Below are 15,730 nucleotides of genomic sequence, written 5' to 3'. Positions count from 1 at the left end.
TACCTCCAGTGTTCATCTTACAGGAACTGAAGAAACACCAGTTGCCTGAGTCAAATTTTAAAATTACCTCAGATATCCTACTTTCATACATAAGCACTTCCAGGTACAGAAATACAGATCCTATATTTATTTTTGTCTCTTACTACAGCAATGACAACAACACAACAAAAGATACTGTTCAAAAAGTACTCTCATAGTCCAAGATAAAATCTATGATAAAATATTTAGAAACCCCTGAAAAACACAACTACAGAGGTGACAATGAAATTGTTGAATTACACTGTATATTTACTTCAAAGTCTTTCATATTTATTCTCATATAATTTAAGGGTTTATATTTAAGTGACATTCAAATCATGCTAACTCACCTGACATGATAATCTGTTGCTGGCCTAAGGTCCTTCAGGTGATATTCTAATTCTTCTCCACTGTAGGAAAGAAATCCAAACCAAACCAATCAATAAATTATGAAAAGCAGTATCACACTCAGCACAGCCAGTGATTTTCTAGTGATATAATTTGAAAGAAGAAAAAGAATCCTTCCAAAGAGAAACAGTAGCAAACCATATACCGATAATTTGTCAACACACTTCATGTTTCCTGAAAACTTCATAAAGCTCCATATGCATGGAAGAAAAGAATTTATCACACCAATTTATTCAATAAACTAAATATATGAGTTCATTTCAATGCTACCAAATATTTTGCTGATATTTGTATAAAGCTCATTGTGGTTTTCAACCCTCCCAAAGCAGAAAAGAGCAAAACCCAAACATTATTGTTGTAGTTTCTGCATATTCCTTATTCAAAATACTTCACACACAGTGACCCACTGAACTTCAGAGGAAGAAGCAGAGTTTCTTGCACAACTGTTTCACTTATTGCTCCCTCCTCCAGAACCACACTCCCTGTGAGGACCACAGCAAGGAGACATTTAATTAACACCCAAACAGCTGGACCCAGCTCTCTTTCAATACCATGAAAACTTAAAGCAAAGTGGTTTGGACATTTTAAGAAATAACCAGCACACAATCTATTAATTTCAAAAGCAGCCAACATAGTTAGGGCTATTCTTTTTCCTTCTGGCTTGTTTGCTGGTAAATGAACACTGGGCTCAGTCATGTGTTGCCAAATCTGTGAAGATTAAGGTACGGGTCAGTGCTTAATAAGTAATAGCCATCTCATGTAAGAGCTTGGCTTATTCATGATTTTATTAAAATATGGGAAAGAAAAAAGCTCTCAATTTAGCATAAAGAAATATTTCATAGCTAGCTGGACAAATACAGGGAGATGTCTGAAAATCAACAGAACAAAATCCACCAGAAAGCACATGCCTGCTGGGTCGCCAGGAATCCACCAGCAAGCCTTCTAGTTTTTATTTCATATAATACAATGCTCTGCAAATCCAGTTTTTCCCCCTCTGAAATAAGTGCACCTCCTCCCAAAGACAATGTATTCAACATATTGCAGACTCTCTTTTGCCTGTAGTAATAACAATTACTGCTGCTCGGGATGGAACATACCACATCAAGCTAAAGGCTGCACTCTGGCCAGCAGCAGGAGACACATCACCACCAGCAGCTTTAAAACAGATGCACAACATTTCATAACCAGGGGAGAATGTGCAGCCATCAAGCACAAGGAGTACTAGAAAGTGTCCTTCCCACTTTAAAAGCTCAGCAGCACACACTTGACTATGGAGATGCTCACATTGGCTCACAAACAGCTGCTGTAAATGCCAGAAAAAAAAGAGTAAAATCAGGCAGCCTTTCCCTGGTTAATACACCCTTTTTGTACTATCCAAGAGCTGCCTTCAGCATACCAAGAGGAATACCCTAATTCACGGGACATCTTAAGAAAGGGGATGGCTTGGTCTCAAGAGGTAATTCCTTAAATGCTCTATCACCTGGACTTTATTTAATGAGACTTGGGAAGGATTAGCTATTTCACAATAGCCAAGGTCACATCTCCAAATTCTCTTTCCTAGACGTCATTAGTGGGGAAAAAGAAAGGCATAACACCATATGTACTTGATCACAGAATGAGCTCAGAGGATCACTGCAAGGAGACACAGAGAAATCCCTCAGAATTTTTACTGAAGCCTGCTAAGAGCCAAGCATTCGGGTTCTTCTGGGGAGCCTCTGTAACCTACTGACTGCTCCACTGCCTCCTCTGCTCATCTAAGGCACCACAAAGCAACAAAGCCCTCACATTTTTCTCGTTAGCTGAAATAACAAGATTTTACTGTTCTAAATTCTGCAAGTCCACACAAAATTAGCCCATTAGGAAGGCAGCTCTCCTGCCTGCATGGTGTACACGAAAGGTTCTGACATTTAGCATAAAAGAAAAAGTAACCTTTTCACTGGCAATGGGAATGATGGCATTGCAGGCAGGATGTGCCACGGGCCAGGGAGGTGGGATGGGGTGGCAATTAGGGACCTTGTGACATGCATTCCACCAGATCCCTGCAAGCTCCTCTGGTGAGGAAACATGAGCCTTCCTTCTGTGACTGATGGCCATGCCAGGATACACCCTGAAAAGCTCAGAGTATTTACTCCTAATGAAACAAAAAGTGTAAAAATGCTGGTTTTTACCTGTAAATGACCTTGTATTTTCCATCCCTCCCTTTATCTGATAAGGCAACCTCGTAGGTACAGGTGTAAGGCAAACCGTTGTTGTGTCTATCTGCATTGAGAAGGCCAGTGGGAGGTGACCAGGAAAGCAAAACTGTTCTTGCTTGAATATTTGTAACCTATAAAAGAACCATCAGTTAATCTGAAATCTGAGGAAAAAACACTGTTCTGTAAGCATTCGCTTTTTCTTGCATCTTCACAATCAATTTCCTGCAAAATGGAAATTTCCGAGCTAGGGTTGAAAAGTAAAGGGTCAGAAATGATCAACAACACAAATAAAAACACAGATTTCATGGCAAAAAGTGATCTCTGACAGATGAGGAATACAGAGGGAGGTTCCCCTGCAGGGAAGTGGCTCGTCACTGTCTGAGCATCCAGCAAAGGATGCCTCTGCAGGTACCTGCTGCTGTGGCCAGCCCCAAATGAGACCTGGAACTAAGTGGAACAAAGACTTTAAACTATAGATTGTTTTATCCACAATTATTTTTCTGAAGTTTTGGTTGGGGAGCTTTTTAAATTAAACTCTAATGGCTTTTTCAGTCATTCTGTTCCTTCTTGCCACTTGAAACCCCAATAACTCAACAGCAATAAGTAGAAAAACCCAATTCAACCTGAAAATTTATGCTGGCTCAAAAGCACAAGGGAAAATCATAGTAGATGTCAAATTAAAAACTACATTGCAAATCAATCACTTTGTGCCTTGACAGAAGGACTGTGTGTGATCTGCAGTCACCACTGGGTGCAACAGCCCCAATGGTAGAGGGGTAAGGAATTGTTTTTAATAAAACATGGAAAAAGTACCTCAAACTCCTGCACCAAAACAATTTTATTACCCCACCAGTGCCACTGTATTCTTCTGGAGAGCCAGGTTCATGCAGCTTGCAGAACCAGCATCACCTTGCTGACCAGGAGAGCCAATGGCAGATCAGCTGCACACAGCCAGCAGCAGCTTACCAGAGAGCAGCCTTTGTTATCAGGCCAAGAAAGAAGAATAAAAAATCCCCCCTGCCACTGTCTCAGAAGAAAAATAAACAAAAAGCAATAGCTGCACTGGTTATCTGGGAAAGGCAGCACATTTTCACACTAGCCTGCTGAAATATCCCAGGAAGCCTCAAAGTCTCCAAAGCCTTCAGAGCCTCAAATGCTCTGCCACCAACTCTCCACTTTTCATCATGAAAATAATGGTGTTTTTCCCTCTTAACTGTTGTGAATATACAAAGAATATTATTTTAGTTATCCTCCATATGGAGGAATTAAAGACTGAGGGTTTATATTCTTTATTTTTCCTATGCAACAAATTTCACTGCATCTGTAATTTTGACAGATTTTTGCAACACAAAGAACAAGATGTTGTTATTTCAGAAGGTGTAACATGAATGCTGCAGGTGCTCAGTTACACATTTCCAAACTTATGTTGAGACAAGTGAAACCCCTTACCCACAAATTACTTGGGAATGAAGTATCAGCCACCAGCTTTCAGGGACTGCTTGTTTACAAATCCAGCTTCTGGGTGTCTTTATATAATGGAGAATATTTACCTTCTCATGAGCAAACACATTGCTTCCAGCTGATGAGCACTGCAACTGTTGTGTCTGATACCCATATATCAACCAGATTCTTTCTGAGCAAGTCATAAATCCATTTTTAACAGCCTGACAAGTAGGTGACACCATGAAATGTCTCATCATAAACGCCGTGATCTCAAAAGTTAGAGATTTTAATTTATAGCAGCACATTTAAGTCTTGCCAAAATAAGAAAACCTTTGTTCAAGCTAATGTGAAAAATAAGTTTTGAGGCAAGAAGGCTTAAGCAGCATCAAGCTTTCTCTGTAAAAAACGTGTGCAAATTGTTTTATGAATTTTCATGGCATTTCTTGCTTTCATGGCATTTTCTTATCGTATTTTTCTGATGCTATGAAATCAGTGTTTATTTTAAAATCTTGGAGCAGTTAACCCTGATACTGGATAAGTTACTTTATAAGAATCTTGAATTATTCAAATAAGAAAAATAAGTTAATTTTTTTGAGATAAACACGTGTATGTATACACACATATGTAAATGAAATTGGAGCGGAGATACGTAAGAGCTAAAAACCTACATTTAAAATAATATTTTGATCAAAAAGCTGATTAACAAGATCCAAATAGATTTTAGGGTTTTTTCACAGACATTACTACTATGCCAGCTCAGCCCATCAACATGCAGTTCCTTTTATTATGGAAATATGCTTGCATAATTGTTTTTCATAAATTCAGACAGACTTGGAGCTGGAGGCACGACATGCTGCCAATGTTCTATTGAAATGTTTTTCTCTATGACTACTCCCAAGGACACACGTATATATTCCACATACGGCGAAACTCTGGCCCTCCACGAACTTCAGCAATCTGTAAAAAGTTAGGTCTTGGGTTTCTTAAAATAAGAGAAAGTATCTTGTGGGCTAACTGCTAGAAACTGTCAGACTATTATTCTGAAGCCAGCAGAGGATGAAAGTCCAAACCCAGTTGCTAAGCTGCTGCAGCATTAATTTCAGAGGGAAGGAGCACCCAGAGCTGCTGCTGGCTGCCTTGGAGCTCGTAGGTACACAGCAACTGCTGCTGCAGGTTTAAAAATAAACACCAGAAATGGTTAAATACCAGTCTTAGCTGCACTGAGCACACACAGCAAGTGCGGGAAAGCAAGTGAGGGGTCACTGTCTGCAAGCTAAGTCAGAAAAGACAAATCTACTCCCTCTCTGGGCTGTGCATGTCAGCTGGGAATGGATTTAGTTGTGTGGCTGGAGATAAACCTATCTGCTGCTCCCTGACCAACAGGCTGATACCATATCACAGTCACCTGCCAAAACCTCCTTTCATGGCCAAAGCCACCACTTAGTTTACCAAGGAACTCCTACCTGCAGCTGGAAGCACTAACTTTGCTGTGAAAAAAGCTAAGTTAAATAAATGGGGTTTTGATATATTGAGAATAACAAGCAGGTACTTGTAAAACAGTTCAGTGTCTTTGCCTCCAACTTTTCTAACTTACACAAACACCTTTGCAAAGGTACAGACCTGCACCAGCCCTCTCCAGGCTGGAAGGAGCAGCCCAGCTACCACCACGATGGTGGGCTTAATGGCCCTTCAGAACTTGCAGGCAGAAATACTTCACCATCATTTATAACCAGCTCATTATAACAGTGCACTAATTCCATCTGACAAAACATAAGCAGCCAGAGCATCTCTTCCCAGGCTGGGCAGGTAAACCTTCGTGGTGGCTCTGAGTTCCCCCAGCCTGTCTCATCTGTCCCCAAAATCACTGTGCTTGCTTTGAAGAGGGCTGGCTTGGCCTTTTAGCTGAGACCTAACAAAAGATTCTCCCACAAGGAGTTCTGTACGTCTGGTGAAAAGCAGAGTTAATTAGTTTCTGAAAACTTCTCAGTTTACACAGTAAATGCCTCCTTTCTGCTCTATCAAAACTCGGTGGTGTAAATAATTATTCCATAAAAGCCCCTGGGAAAGAATCCAACTCCTGCACCACTTCAATAAGGGTTACAAGACTGATGAGTATCGGCCCTTCCCGTCTTTCAGGTAATGAAAAATGTTTCTGTACAACTTTCATTATCTTTCAAATTCCGGGTTAGCATTCACAGGCATCGTGTGGTTCGGGGGCTCATTGTGTGTGTGAGAACTACACTGCAAGCAACATTCATTTACTCCCTCGAGGGCACGGCTTGAAAGGCTTGGGGGTCAAATGAATTCACACTTATTACTGGGTTGAGATTCTGCTTTTAAATTATGGCTCTAATCCTGCAATTTTAGGCAAAAACCCCAGTGATTAAATATGAGTTTCGCTGCAGAGAGAGCCAGCAGGAGCAGGATGCTTTTTGGAAGGCCAGGCTGATGTTTGAGCTGGGGTTTGACAGAGCCCTGGTGATTCCCCACGGGGGGATGTCCCCCTGAGCCCCTTGGCTGTCAGATGCAGCCATTTCACAAACCCAGAGTCAAGTTTCCCTCCCCTCACCAAGGTATTTGTTTCAGAGAATGATTCCTTTGTCTGTGATAACGCGAATTAAAAACATATTTCAGCTGGCAAAAAAAACATGGGGGATTGAAAGCAAAAGGTGCTTTTTAAAATTCTGGCTGTTAAAGGGACAAAGCTCTGATTAAATTTACAGCTTGGCTGCACACCTCTCAAACAGGTAACAATATCTATTATTGAAAAAAAGACCTTTCATGAAGTAGTAATTTTAAAATTGTGCATATTTTGTACTCAGAGAGGTACCTGTATGATCCAGACACCACCCAGTGACAGCTCTCCTGCAGGAGCTGCTCACCAGGCTAAACCCTTTGGAGGGATTCATCCTCCCATGGATGGAGAGAGCTGCCCACCTGGACAAACCAAATCCATGTGCTGCAGACACAGCATCACCCTCATGTCACTGACTCACCACAGTGCTCTTTTCCTTTACATTGTTTTATTTTTCACTTGTATATGCATAAGATTTGCCAAGAAACATAACCAAGATGACTATTTCTGTATAATATGATATATTTCTATCAGATGTAATATTGACTATACACACACAGAACCATTCACAGCAATTCATGATTTGTGAGAGTCCTGTGAGTTTAATTACTCAAAAATGTCAAAGTTACAGAGAGAGAATAATAGATAATCTCCAACTTCACCTCAGTAAATGTCATTATTATTGAACCAGCATTTGCCATGGTTTGGATTTTTTTTTAATCCCAATTTTGGCATGATTAAAGGAAAATTATTTTTGTCTATTTTTCTTTTTTTTTTGTTCACTTCTGCTTTAAAGGCTCTGGTTACCATAAATTTAATTGTCCAGATCTCAGAATCCTGCAAATTGCTCTAATAGCTTCACTCCCTACTTCTAAGGATAAAAGTATGAAACAGCACATTTTTCTTGTCAGCTCTCTGGATTTTTGTAAAGCACCTGGTTGTGGCTACTGACCAAATGAGTAACACTCAGGTGGTCCTTGATACAAAAATACTGACACTGGCTCCCCCTGTACACCAGCTCTGTGCTGAGTGCACTTTCTTCCCTCCTGAGCACCCTGGAACTCTTCAGCTCAGTATTGTCACTTGTTTCCACACCCAGTGAAGTGTCTTCCTCCTTGTGGACAGAGCTCAGGCTGGTTTGTCATCTCTGCAGGCCTGGCTTAGCTTGTGGCTTAGAACCAGCTCCAGCCCATTCCAGGACACCAGCACCTACTGATGGAGCAACTGAACACCAACACCTTTTGTATTTATTCAGGACGAAAGCATCCACCTCAAGAGAGTCCAAAACCTCAGCCTGGCTCTCCCTGAGCTCTGCCACTCTGCAGCCCAGGCTCCCACTGCAGAATGGCTCTGGGTCAGCCTCCATCAGCTGAACCAAGTCTTCCCATGAGCTTTCCACCAGTACTTTTTATTTATTTGCTCATTTGTGCCCTATCTCTCCAGCTGGACAGAGAAAGGCTCTGGAGAGCACAGGAGATGGGCTGTGCTTTGGGATTTCTGCCTCCCTCTGCCCCATGGCTGCTTCTCCCAGGGCTGGCTTGACCATTCATTCAGACCCACAGTGCTCCTCTGGCTTTTATCTGACACACCAAACTAGACAAGGGCTTACAACCAGATTTATTAATAACCTCACCTGACTGCAGTCACACTCAGCATTAGGGTTATTAACAGGGTGATTCAATTCCATCATAATTTACAGGCTTTTATGGCTCAGACAAACACAGACTATAGCAATTTGCCATTGAATAATAGAATTAGCTTAATTTAATCATGATTAAAGACATAAATTGCTCATGACAAATTAAACCCAAAATGGGGGGTAAGAGCTATGCAAGTTACCCCAGTGCATTGAGCTCCCCATTACAGTGTGAGTACTGGGAATTGTCCTCTGGAAGCAGACAACTGGTGCAATTCCTGGAGTGGGCAGAGCCCTCAAACACCCATGAGCACAAAAGATCCTGCAGATTCATATCCCAGTAAAATGAGTTAGTGGCAGCAATCTGCTAAAGGAAAAAATCAGAGGTGCTCCCCTGTGAAATCACCAGCATGTTGTGACACAATCTACTTTTCACATTTGCTATTGTACTTTTGTGTGGCAATTTGGGATCACTTACCTGTGGTTTCTCCATTCCAGAAAGAATGTCTTGAACCCTTTTTGTTTCTGAATCAAATTCTGTAAAAGAGAATGTGGAAAGAGGAAGAGAAATAAATTACCAAAATTTTTTTTAAAATTCAGTTACATAAATAAAAATAAGGGAGGGAGACAAACAGACATTACAACATGAGTATCAAGTTTAGCCTTGTGAATTTAAGGCATGCAAATACATGGATTAATAGTACAACAAACGTTTAAAAAGGAGGAGGGAATGAAACTTCCAGTAATTGCAGATATTCAGAAATCTGAGACTATTTGTAGAGGTGTCCTCCACAAACAGTGCTATCAACTGTGACCTGCATTCAGAGAGTAAAACCAGGGTGCTGTCTGCAGAACCCAGCTGTGAAGGAAGCCCAGGAGTTCCTGCTGAAGCTAGCTCTGGTTTGTTCCCCAAAGCCCCCTCACTCCAGCAGCTGCAGACTGGGCTGTCCCCTGTCCCCAGGGCTCTGGAGAGGACAAGTGTCCAGAAAACCCAGGGGAGCCACACAGGAGCTGCCCTGAGCCCCAGCACACACCCTGCACCACCTGGCCTTGAACTGGGCAATGCCCAAAGCTCCTCTACAGCCACTTTCCACCTGGAGGCAGTGAAGTGATGCCAGGCAAATTCCAGAGTCGGAGCAGCAGCAATCCATCCTCCCTGCCTGATGCAGCAGCTGCACAGAGGCACCTACAGAAATGCTACCCCTAAATTAGAGGGATGATTGTGCAGAGGAGGCCATCCTCTGAGCAGTGGAATCAGCCTTTCCCTCATCCTCCCCCCTCAAAACAATCTTGAGGTGAAACATCAGCTCAGAGTAATGAGGTGACACAAAGCAGCTTTATTCCTTTTGGAGCAGAGCACACAGAGGCCTCACTTTCCACTACAGTATTCTCTAATGGAAAACTAGGAACATATTTTCCTGGGTTTTTTTTTTTTTTTTTTTTGGTTTTTCTTTTTAAAAATGTTAATGCAAAAAAGTTTGCTCACCAAAGCAGAAGAACTTATCTCAACTAAAGCAAAATGAGCCAGAGGTACTTGGCGTAGGAAGCAAAAAACATTAATAAACAGGTGGGATCAGATCAACAGCTTTCACTAATGATTCCCCCAAAACCTGACCTACTTCTCGTAGCCCAAGAATGTGTCTTTATTTTTGTCTGTGACCTGCTTTAAAAAAAGTAGATCTTCTTTTTAAAAATTCCATGTGCTCGACTGCCAAAAAATAGAATTGGCTGAATGCTGATGGCAAAATTCCAGTGTAAATGCCCATCTCTCCCTACAAGAATGCACCTTGGTGTGGACTGGGAATGACAGATCTCCTGCTGCACACATTCCTGGATTCCTTTTAGTCTCAGCCACTTGGAAAAGAAAGGAGTAATAATATTTCAGGAGAAGTTGAGGATAGCAAGATTGTTGTTTTTCCATAGCAGATAACCCTCACTGTGTATTATAAAGAGCATAAACTGGCAGGATTGAGCCAGAATATGATAATATTGATTTCAAAATTTCACAGATGGACTAAAATGGCTAAGGAAAAGGCTGAGCTGCTGATCCAAGTGAAATCACCAGCAAAATGTCAAAATTTGGGGTGTTTCAGAATGCAGGGTTCCTTTCAGCATCAGTAAAAAAGTTCAACTGTGCCACAAAAGCCTGGAGGCAGATCTGCACAGCGTGGAGATCCTGCAGGCTTATCTCGAAGGGATGTTAATCAGAAGCAGCTTCTGCAGCTCTGAGTGTAACAAAAAAGCTGCTACTATTTTATCAAAAGTTTCTGGTTATTATGTCACCCCTAATTACAACCCCCAGAAGCTGAGCGTGAATCACTCTCAACCCTAAATCCCAAACATGTGGACTGCATTTTCTTCCCTCTCTCTGCTTTCTAGCAAGGATGCTCTGTCACACTGAGCAGGAGGGGAAAACAAACCCTGAAGCCCCAAGAAATCTCATTTCCCTCTGCCATGAAAGGTGATTGCTTTGTACAGTAACTCCAACCCTCTGCAGGTCAGGGCTGAGAGTTCAAACTGCTCCAGGCACAGGAATTGACTCCAAGAACTTAAGGGAGGTGGGTATGCCCAGCAAATAAATAAAAATTTAATTACTTCAATCACACTTTTCATTGAAGTATCCCACTCAGGGAATTTTTTGCCTTAGATGCAATTATGCATCTTGTTCACACAGAGAAGGCTCTGGGTACCAGATACAGAGGAACAGGGTTATTACAGACATGTGGACATTTAGGAGGGCAATATGGACATTTATGTCACCAAGTGTTTATACAGACAAACTGGAGGTGCAAGAAGACAATTCTTCTTCAAAGGCTTTGGGGAGAGGGAGAGAGGGAATGGGATACATATGACAAATAATGCCCTGGGAAAATAAAGCAAATACTAAAGGCAGAAAGCAATAAACATCCACAAGTGATGTCTGTAATAGCATCAGAGAATTGCACAGGTTGAAAGGGGACCTTGGAGTGGTAATCAAGAATTACAGTGTTTCGAATACTTAGTTTCCCATTTCAAGAGCCATTTAAAGGAAAAAAAAAAAAACAAACCTCAGGCTTCTGTGGATGGCTAACTTCCTTTCTGTAAGAAACATGATTATTCACAGTCTCCTGAGCTAGACAAAGCTAAGGAGAAGAGAGACCTGTCCCAAATCCCTCCCTCAGTAGGGAAGTTGCTCTGACCTGCCAATCTCTGAGTATTAAGCTCAACATCTTCCAAGCCAGCAAAGAGCAGAAAGCCCTCTGAAACAGAAGACAATAGGGAAGGAAAGAAACCATCTGATATGCATATCTGATAACACAGAGCTGCTGGAAAGCCTTTCCTCCTGGCTCTCTGTTGCCACTCAGCAGCCACCAAGGACTATATTCTAAATTAGCTCATTTAGGGAGCATTTAGGGACAAGGAGCATCTGCTGGACATCCCAGATGCAGTGATTGAAAAGTGGGCAAGAACAGCAGCAAGAAATGGGCAAGTCTTGATGTAAAACAGTTGATTCAGGTTAAAAAAAACTACCAAGAACTGCTCAGGAAAGGTGGTGGGTGGCTGAGCATGACTCACCTACCTGGGACTAATTGTCCCTGCGTAACAGCCAGTTGATTTGCATTTCAATCTTTGTCCCTTCCTCTCCCTCAGCTGACTGAGCACTGAGTATCTGACAGGAAGACAGAAAATGTGTATGTCAAACCCCCAAAGGCTGGGGCAGGAGCTGATTTCCCCCCTTGCCACCAGGAACAGGAGCTCAGTCACGTCAAGGAACAGCCCAACCAACACTCCAGGTCACTGTCCCATTTTAACTCTTCCTCTCACCATCTGTTCCCCACATCTGGCACAGCAAAACTCTTCCTCCTAGGAGGAAGCTGGGGGTGGGGATGAATTCCTTGTTGCTCCATGGGGTCCTCTGAGGGACAGTACAAAAAATCTGAGTTACCCTGCTAATCTCACTGTCTGAGAGGCATTGTAGCACTCCCAGCTTTAGGTTCTAATTCCCAGGCTGTGGGTCCTCTGGATCCAGTGTTTCAGACTAATCTTCTATTGCAGAAAAGCCAGCTGAAAGAGCTGGAGCACATCAAGTCCTCTCTTTTTTTCAGAGTTTTGAATCATAAACAAAACTCTATAGATACAACCAGGAGTAAATGCCCCTAAAAGCTGAACACTTTCTCAGCAGCTGTTTGCTGCTAACAGGGTTCCAGTGTAATGCCTTGCTGAACTAAAGCCTTTTATTCTGTGCTTCTGCTAGCCTGTGTCTATGTTCCTTTCTGCACGTACAGCACAAATATAATTTTCAGACCTTTCCAACCATACTTTTAAACACCAAGCACAGCTTTAAAAAACAGGGGAAAAAGAAGTCAGTTCAAGGTAAGTTTGAAGTTTCCATCAATAGTTTACATGTTTGCATGAACAGCAGCTGTGTATGTAAATGGTTTGAAATAGCTAAAAGCTCTAAACTAATTAACATTTTCCCATTGCAAATACACATTTTAGGTTTGTTCTGCATTCTTTCCTTCGAAGAGAGGAAAAGGTCCAGCTCAAGACTTAGCTTCTGGCCACAGAAAGTATTTACTGTTTCAACAGCCTTTCCATTCCAAGGGAATGACATCAGCACTAGCACTTTGCAAACCCTGAGCCTAATTCTCAAGCAGGGCTCCATGCTCACAGATATGCCAGTCATAACATGACATGCTTTCTCAGAATTTGTTCCAGATTTATCGGGGCTGTGACCGGCTTTAGTGCTGGGAAAGATCTTTCATCAGTCACGTACAGCACAACCTACAGCCCCCGAGAAAATGAGCTCTTCAAACACAGCCCAGCTCCTTTGTGAGCTGCCTGCCCGTGTCAAAGCTTAAGGCACCAAGGAGAACACATACAGACTTTCAGGGAATGGCAGAAATGTACGTTAATAAGCTCCTTGTACAAGAGCAAACCTAAAGCCGCAGATGTCACGCAGCAGCTGAGTCACAGGGCCAGAGGGGATGTGACACAGCCAGAGTCCATCCTCCTACACTGAGACACGATCATCTGCACCCAAACCCCTGCTCTGACACGGCTCCCGGCCCATTTTTCCAAAATAAATGACAATTCAATAAATGACCTCCTGCCCCATGATCATGGTCATCTCCAAACTTCTCAGATACAGCATCTAACTTCATCTCAGGAAAGATCATCTCAGCTCTCTCTGCTGCATCTGAAATTTATTCCTTCTTCCCTGCACATCTGCCCCAGGTGAGCTCATCACCTCTTCCTTTGTTGCCACCTTTCACTTGCAGGAATTTCTTCCTTCAACAAAACAAGCTCACTCCTCCATACCTGTCTGTAAGAGACCCCACCTGCTGCTGTCCTCTGCTTTTTAAATTAAGTCTCCATCCTTCTGAGGACATGACACAGCCCTGCCCACCATGTGTCAGCTGAGGTCCTGGCAGTACCAGAATGAAGGACCATTTACTTGCTTAGAAGTTTATTCTTCTCTTTGACTACAGAATAACTTGACTCTTGGGGTTTGTAATCTCCTATTCCTCCCAAAGCCACCATGTAATTAATAAAACAGCAGGTCTGAGAACAACTAGCTGTAGTGCAGTACATGGCTCTTGCCTTGATCAAACTTCTTCTTTGAAGGCCATTACAGAGCTCTCCTCCTGTCTGCTCATCATCCCTGACCCGTCAAGCACTCTCAACCCTATGACAGGCCTGATATGGACTATAATTTAATAAGCCTCAATCCTTATTGCATCCTTCAAGCCCTTAATGAAAATATTGAATAAAATTAGAGCTAGGACAAATTCCTGCCTAATCCAGTTTGATGCAGCTCTCCAGTCTGTCAGGAAGGCAGCCCAGGACAGGGCAGGGTCAGGGATAAACTGCCAGGCTACAGATGTGGCACTGGGAAGGGCAAACCCAGTGCCACACTGAGCACACAGGGCTTTAAAAAAAGCTCTTCCCAGATGGACAGAACAGGGAGCCCTTCAGAATAAAAAACTTGTGAAAAAAAAAAATTTCTATTCAAAACAGTCAGTCACACCACGTGAACCTGTAATACACCAAGGAGGATTATTAATTAAGACTGGACAAGATTTCTAAATGTTAAGTATTTCAAATTTCTTTTCACTACATGAAAGCTAATAAAAAACATCAGTGATAAAACACAACTATAGCTCCCCTGACAAAGGTAGAGAGATTGATGTTATCCAACTTTAGATATGATTGTTGGAACATGTTCTAATTCTTTTAAAATTGCCATGCATGAGTGTATCACAACTTTTCCATTTCTAAGTGGCTTCCCAGTGTTGTTATCTGATTTCTCCTCCTAACATACCTTAATTAATGTCTAGGAGCTTATGCTCCGTTATTTATCCTTAAAGACCAAATCACATACAGATAGAAAAAAAAAAAAAACCAACCAAAAAACCCAACAACAAAAAAAAGGCAAAAACCCAAAACAACAACAAAAAGGCACATTTTCAGACCTAAAATCAGAAAAATCAAATCTCTAGTCATCCTGATTCACTGATTTAATAAAGCAAAGGGTAACTGAAGTGCTTTGCCTCAACACCACTGTGATTTAGGCATGAATTGAATCCCACATTTCAGAGATGTCCTGGCCACAGTCCATATCTATTGACCTGCTAGTTTCACCTTGTCTGCTTCAGTATCATACTGTCCATGGCACAGGATACTCCAAAATACCTGGAGTGCAAATCCACAGCTTATCCTTCTCTCAACAAAGGCACTTCCTATCACGTGGATCAGGATCAGATGTGGGAGCATTCAGATGTACATAATGAAGTCACCTGGGCTAAAAAATGTTTTAAAAATAAATGTAAGGGCATCCAATCCTCCCTGCCCCCCCATTATTGTTTGGATCTCTGTTTTTCATTGGCATGGAGGAAGGAAAATAAGATTAGTAGCAACTAGCAAGGGAAATAAAAGGCTGGATGCAAGGGACAAATGGAGGGTAAGTGACATGTTTGGTTTGTTTTTCTCTGCTTCTTTGCTGCTACTGCTGAAAGACAGCAAAAACAACTCCTACTTTACTGGCTGGAGATCTGAGTGAATTCCTACTGTGAACACGCAGTTGGTCCATTAGAAGGCAGAAAAGGCTTTCTTAGTAAAATACAGCAACCCCCATCTCCATCACATCCCCCTGACATCTCGAGCGAGTCCTTTGTACATCTCCCAAAGCAGATAACAGAGGCAGAGCACTGGGGATGGCTGCAGCTGGCTGGGTTTGAAGGAACACCAAACCAAACAATGACATAACCCACAGACACAGAGGAAGCCCAAGCTGAATCTGCTGGAACAACAAACCACTTACACACAGGACCTCCTCTTGGAGCGCTCTCTTTTCATCATTTCAACCTGCTTTAGCTTATTTTCTCTGTCAAAATATTTTTTATTTTTATTTTCGGCAGCTTCCCTTCTGCTATTCTGTTACAGCAGCTCGCATGCTCTGTGGGGTTGGGAAGA

At 42.1% G+C, this 15,730-nt stretch overlaps 1 protein-coding gene across 1 annotated transcript in view; it reads right to left on the bottom strand.

Annotated features, from left to right (window-relative positions):
• Positions 1 to 15,730, bottom strand: part of FNDC3B (fibronectin type III domain containing 3B) — a 183,049-nt gene that overhangs the window by 55,701 nt on the left and 111,618 nt on the right. Inside the window, exons 7-9 of the mRNA XM_064385242.1 lie at positions 8,754 to 8,812; positions 2,595 to 2,752; positions 369 to 428 (exon numbers count right to left, since the gene is read on the bottom strand). Of these exons, the coding sequence (XP_064241312.1) occupies positions 369 to 428; positions 2,595 to 2,752; positions 8,754 to 8,812 (277 nt within the window). The remainder of the gene's footprint in view (positions 1 to 368; positions 429 to 2,594; positions 2,753 to 8,753; positions 8,813 to 15,730) is intronic.

Source organism: Passer domesticus, chromosome 11 (genome assembly GCF_036417665.1).
Source record: "Passer domesticus isolate bPasDom1 chromosome 11, bPasDom1.hap1, whole genome shotgun sequence".
NCBI classification, from domain to species: Eukaryota; Metazoa; Chordata; class Aves; order Passeriformes; family Passeridae; genus Passer; species Passer domesticus.
The sequence above is the reverse complement of the archived record's forward strand: the minus strand, read 5'-3'. Positions and strand labels throughout refer to the sequence as shown.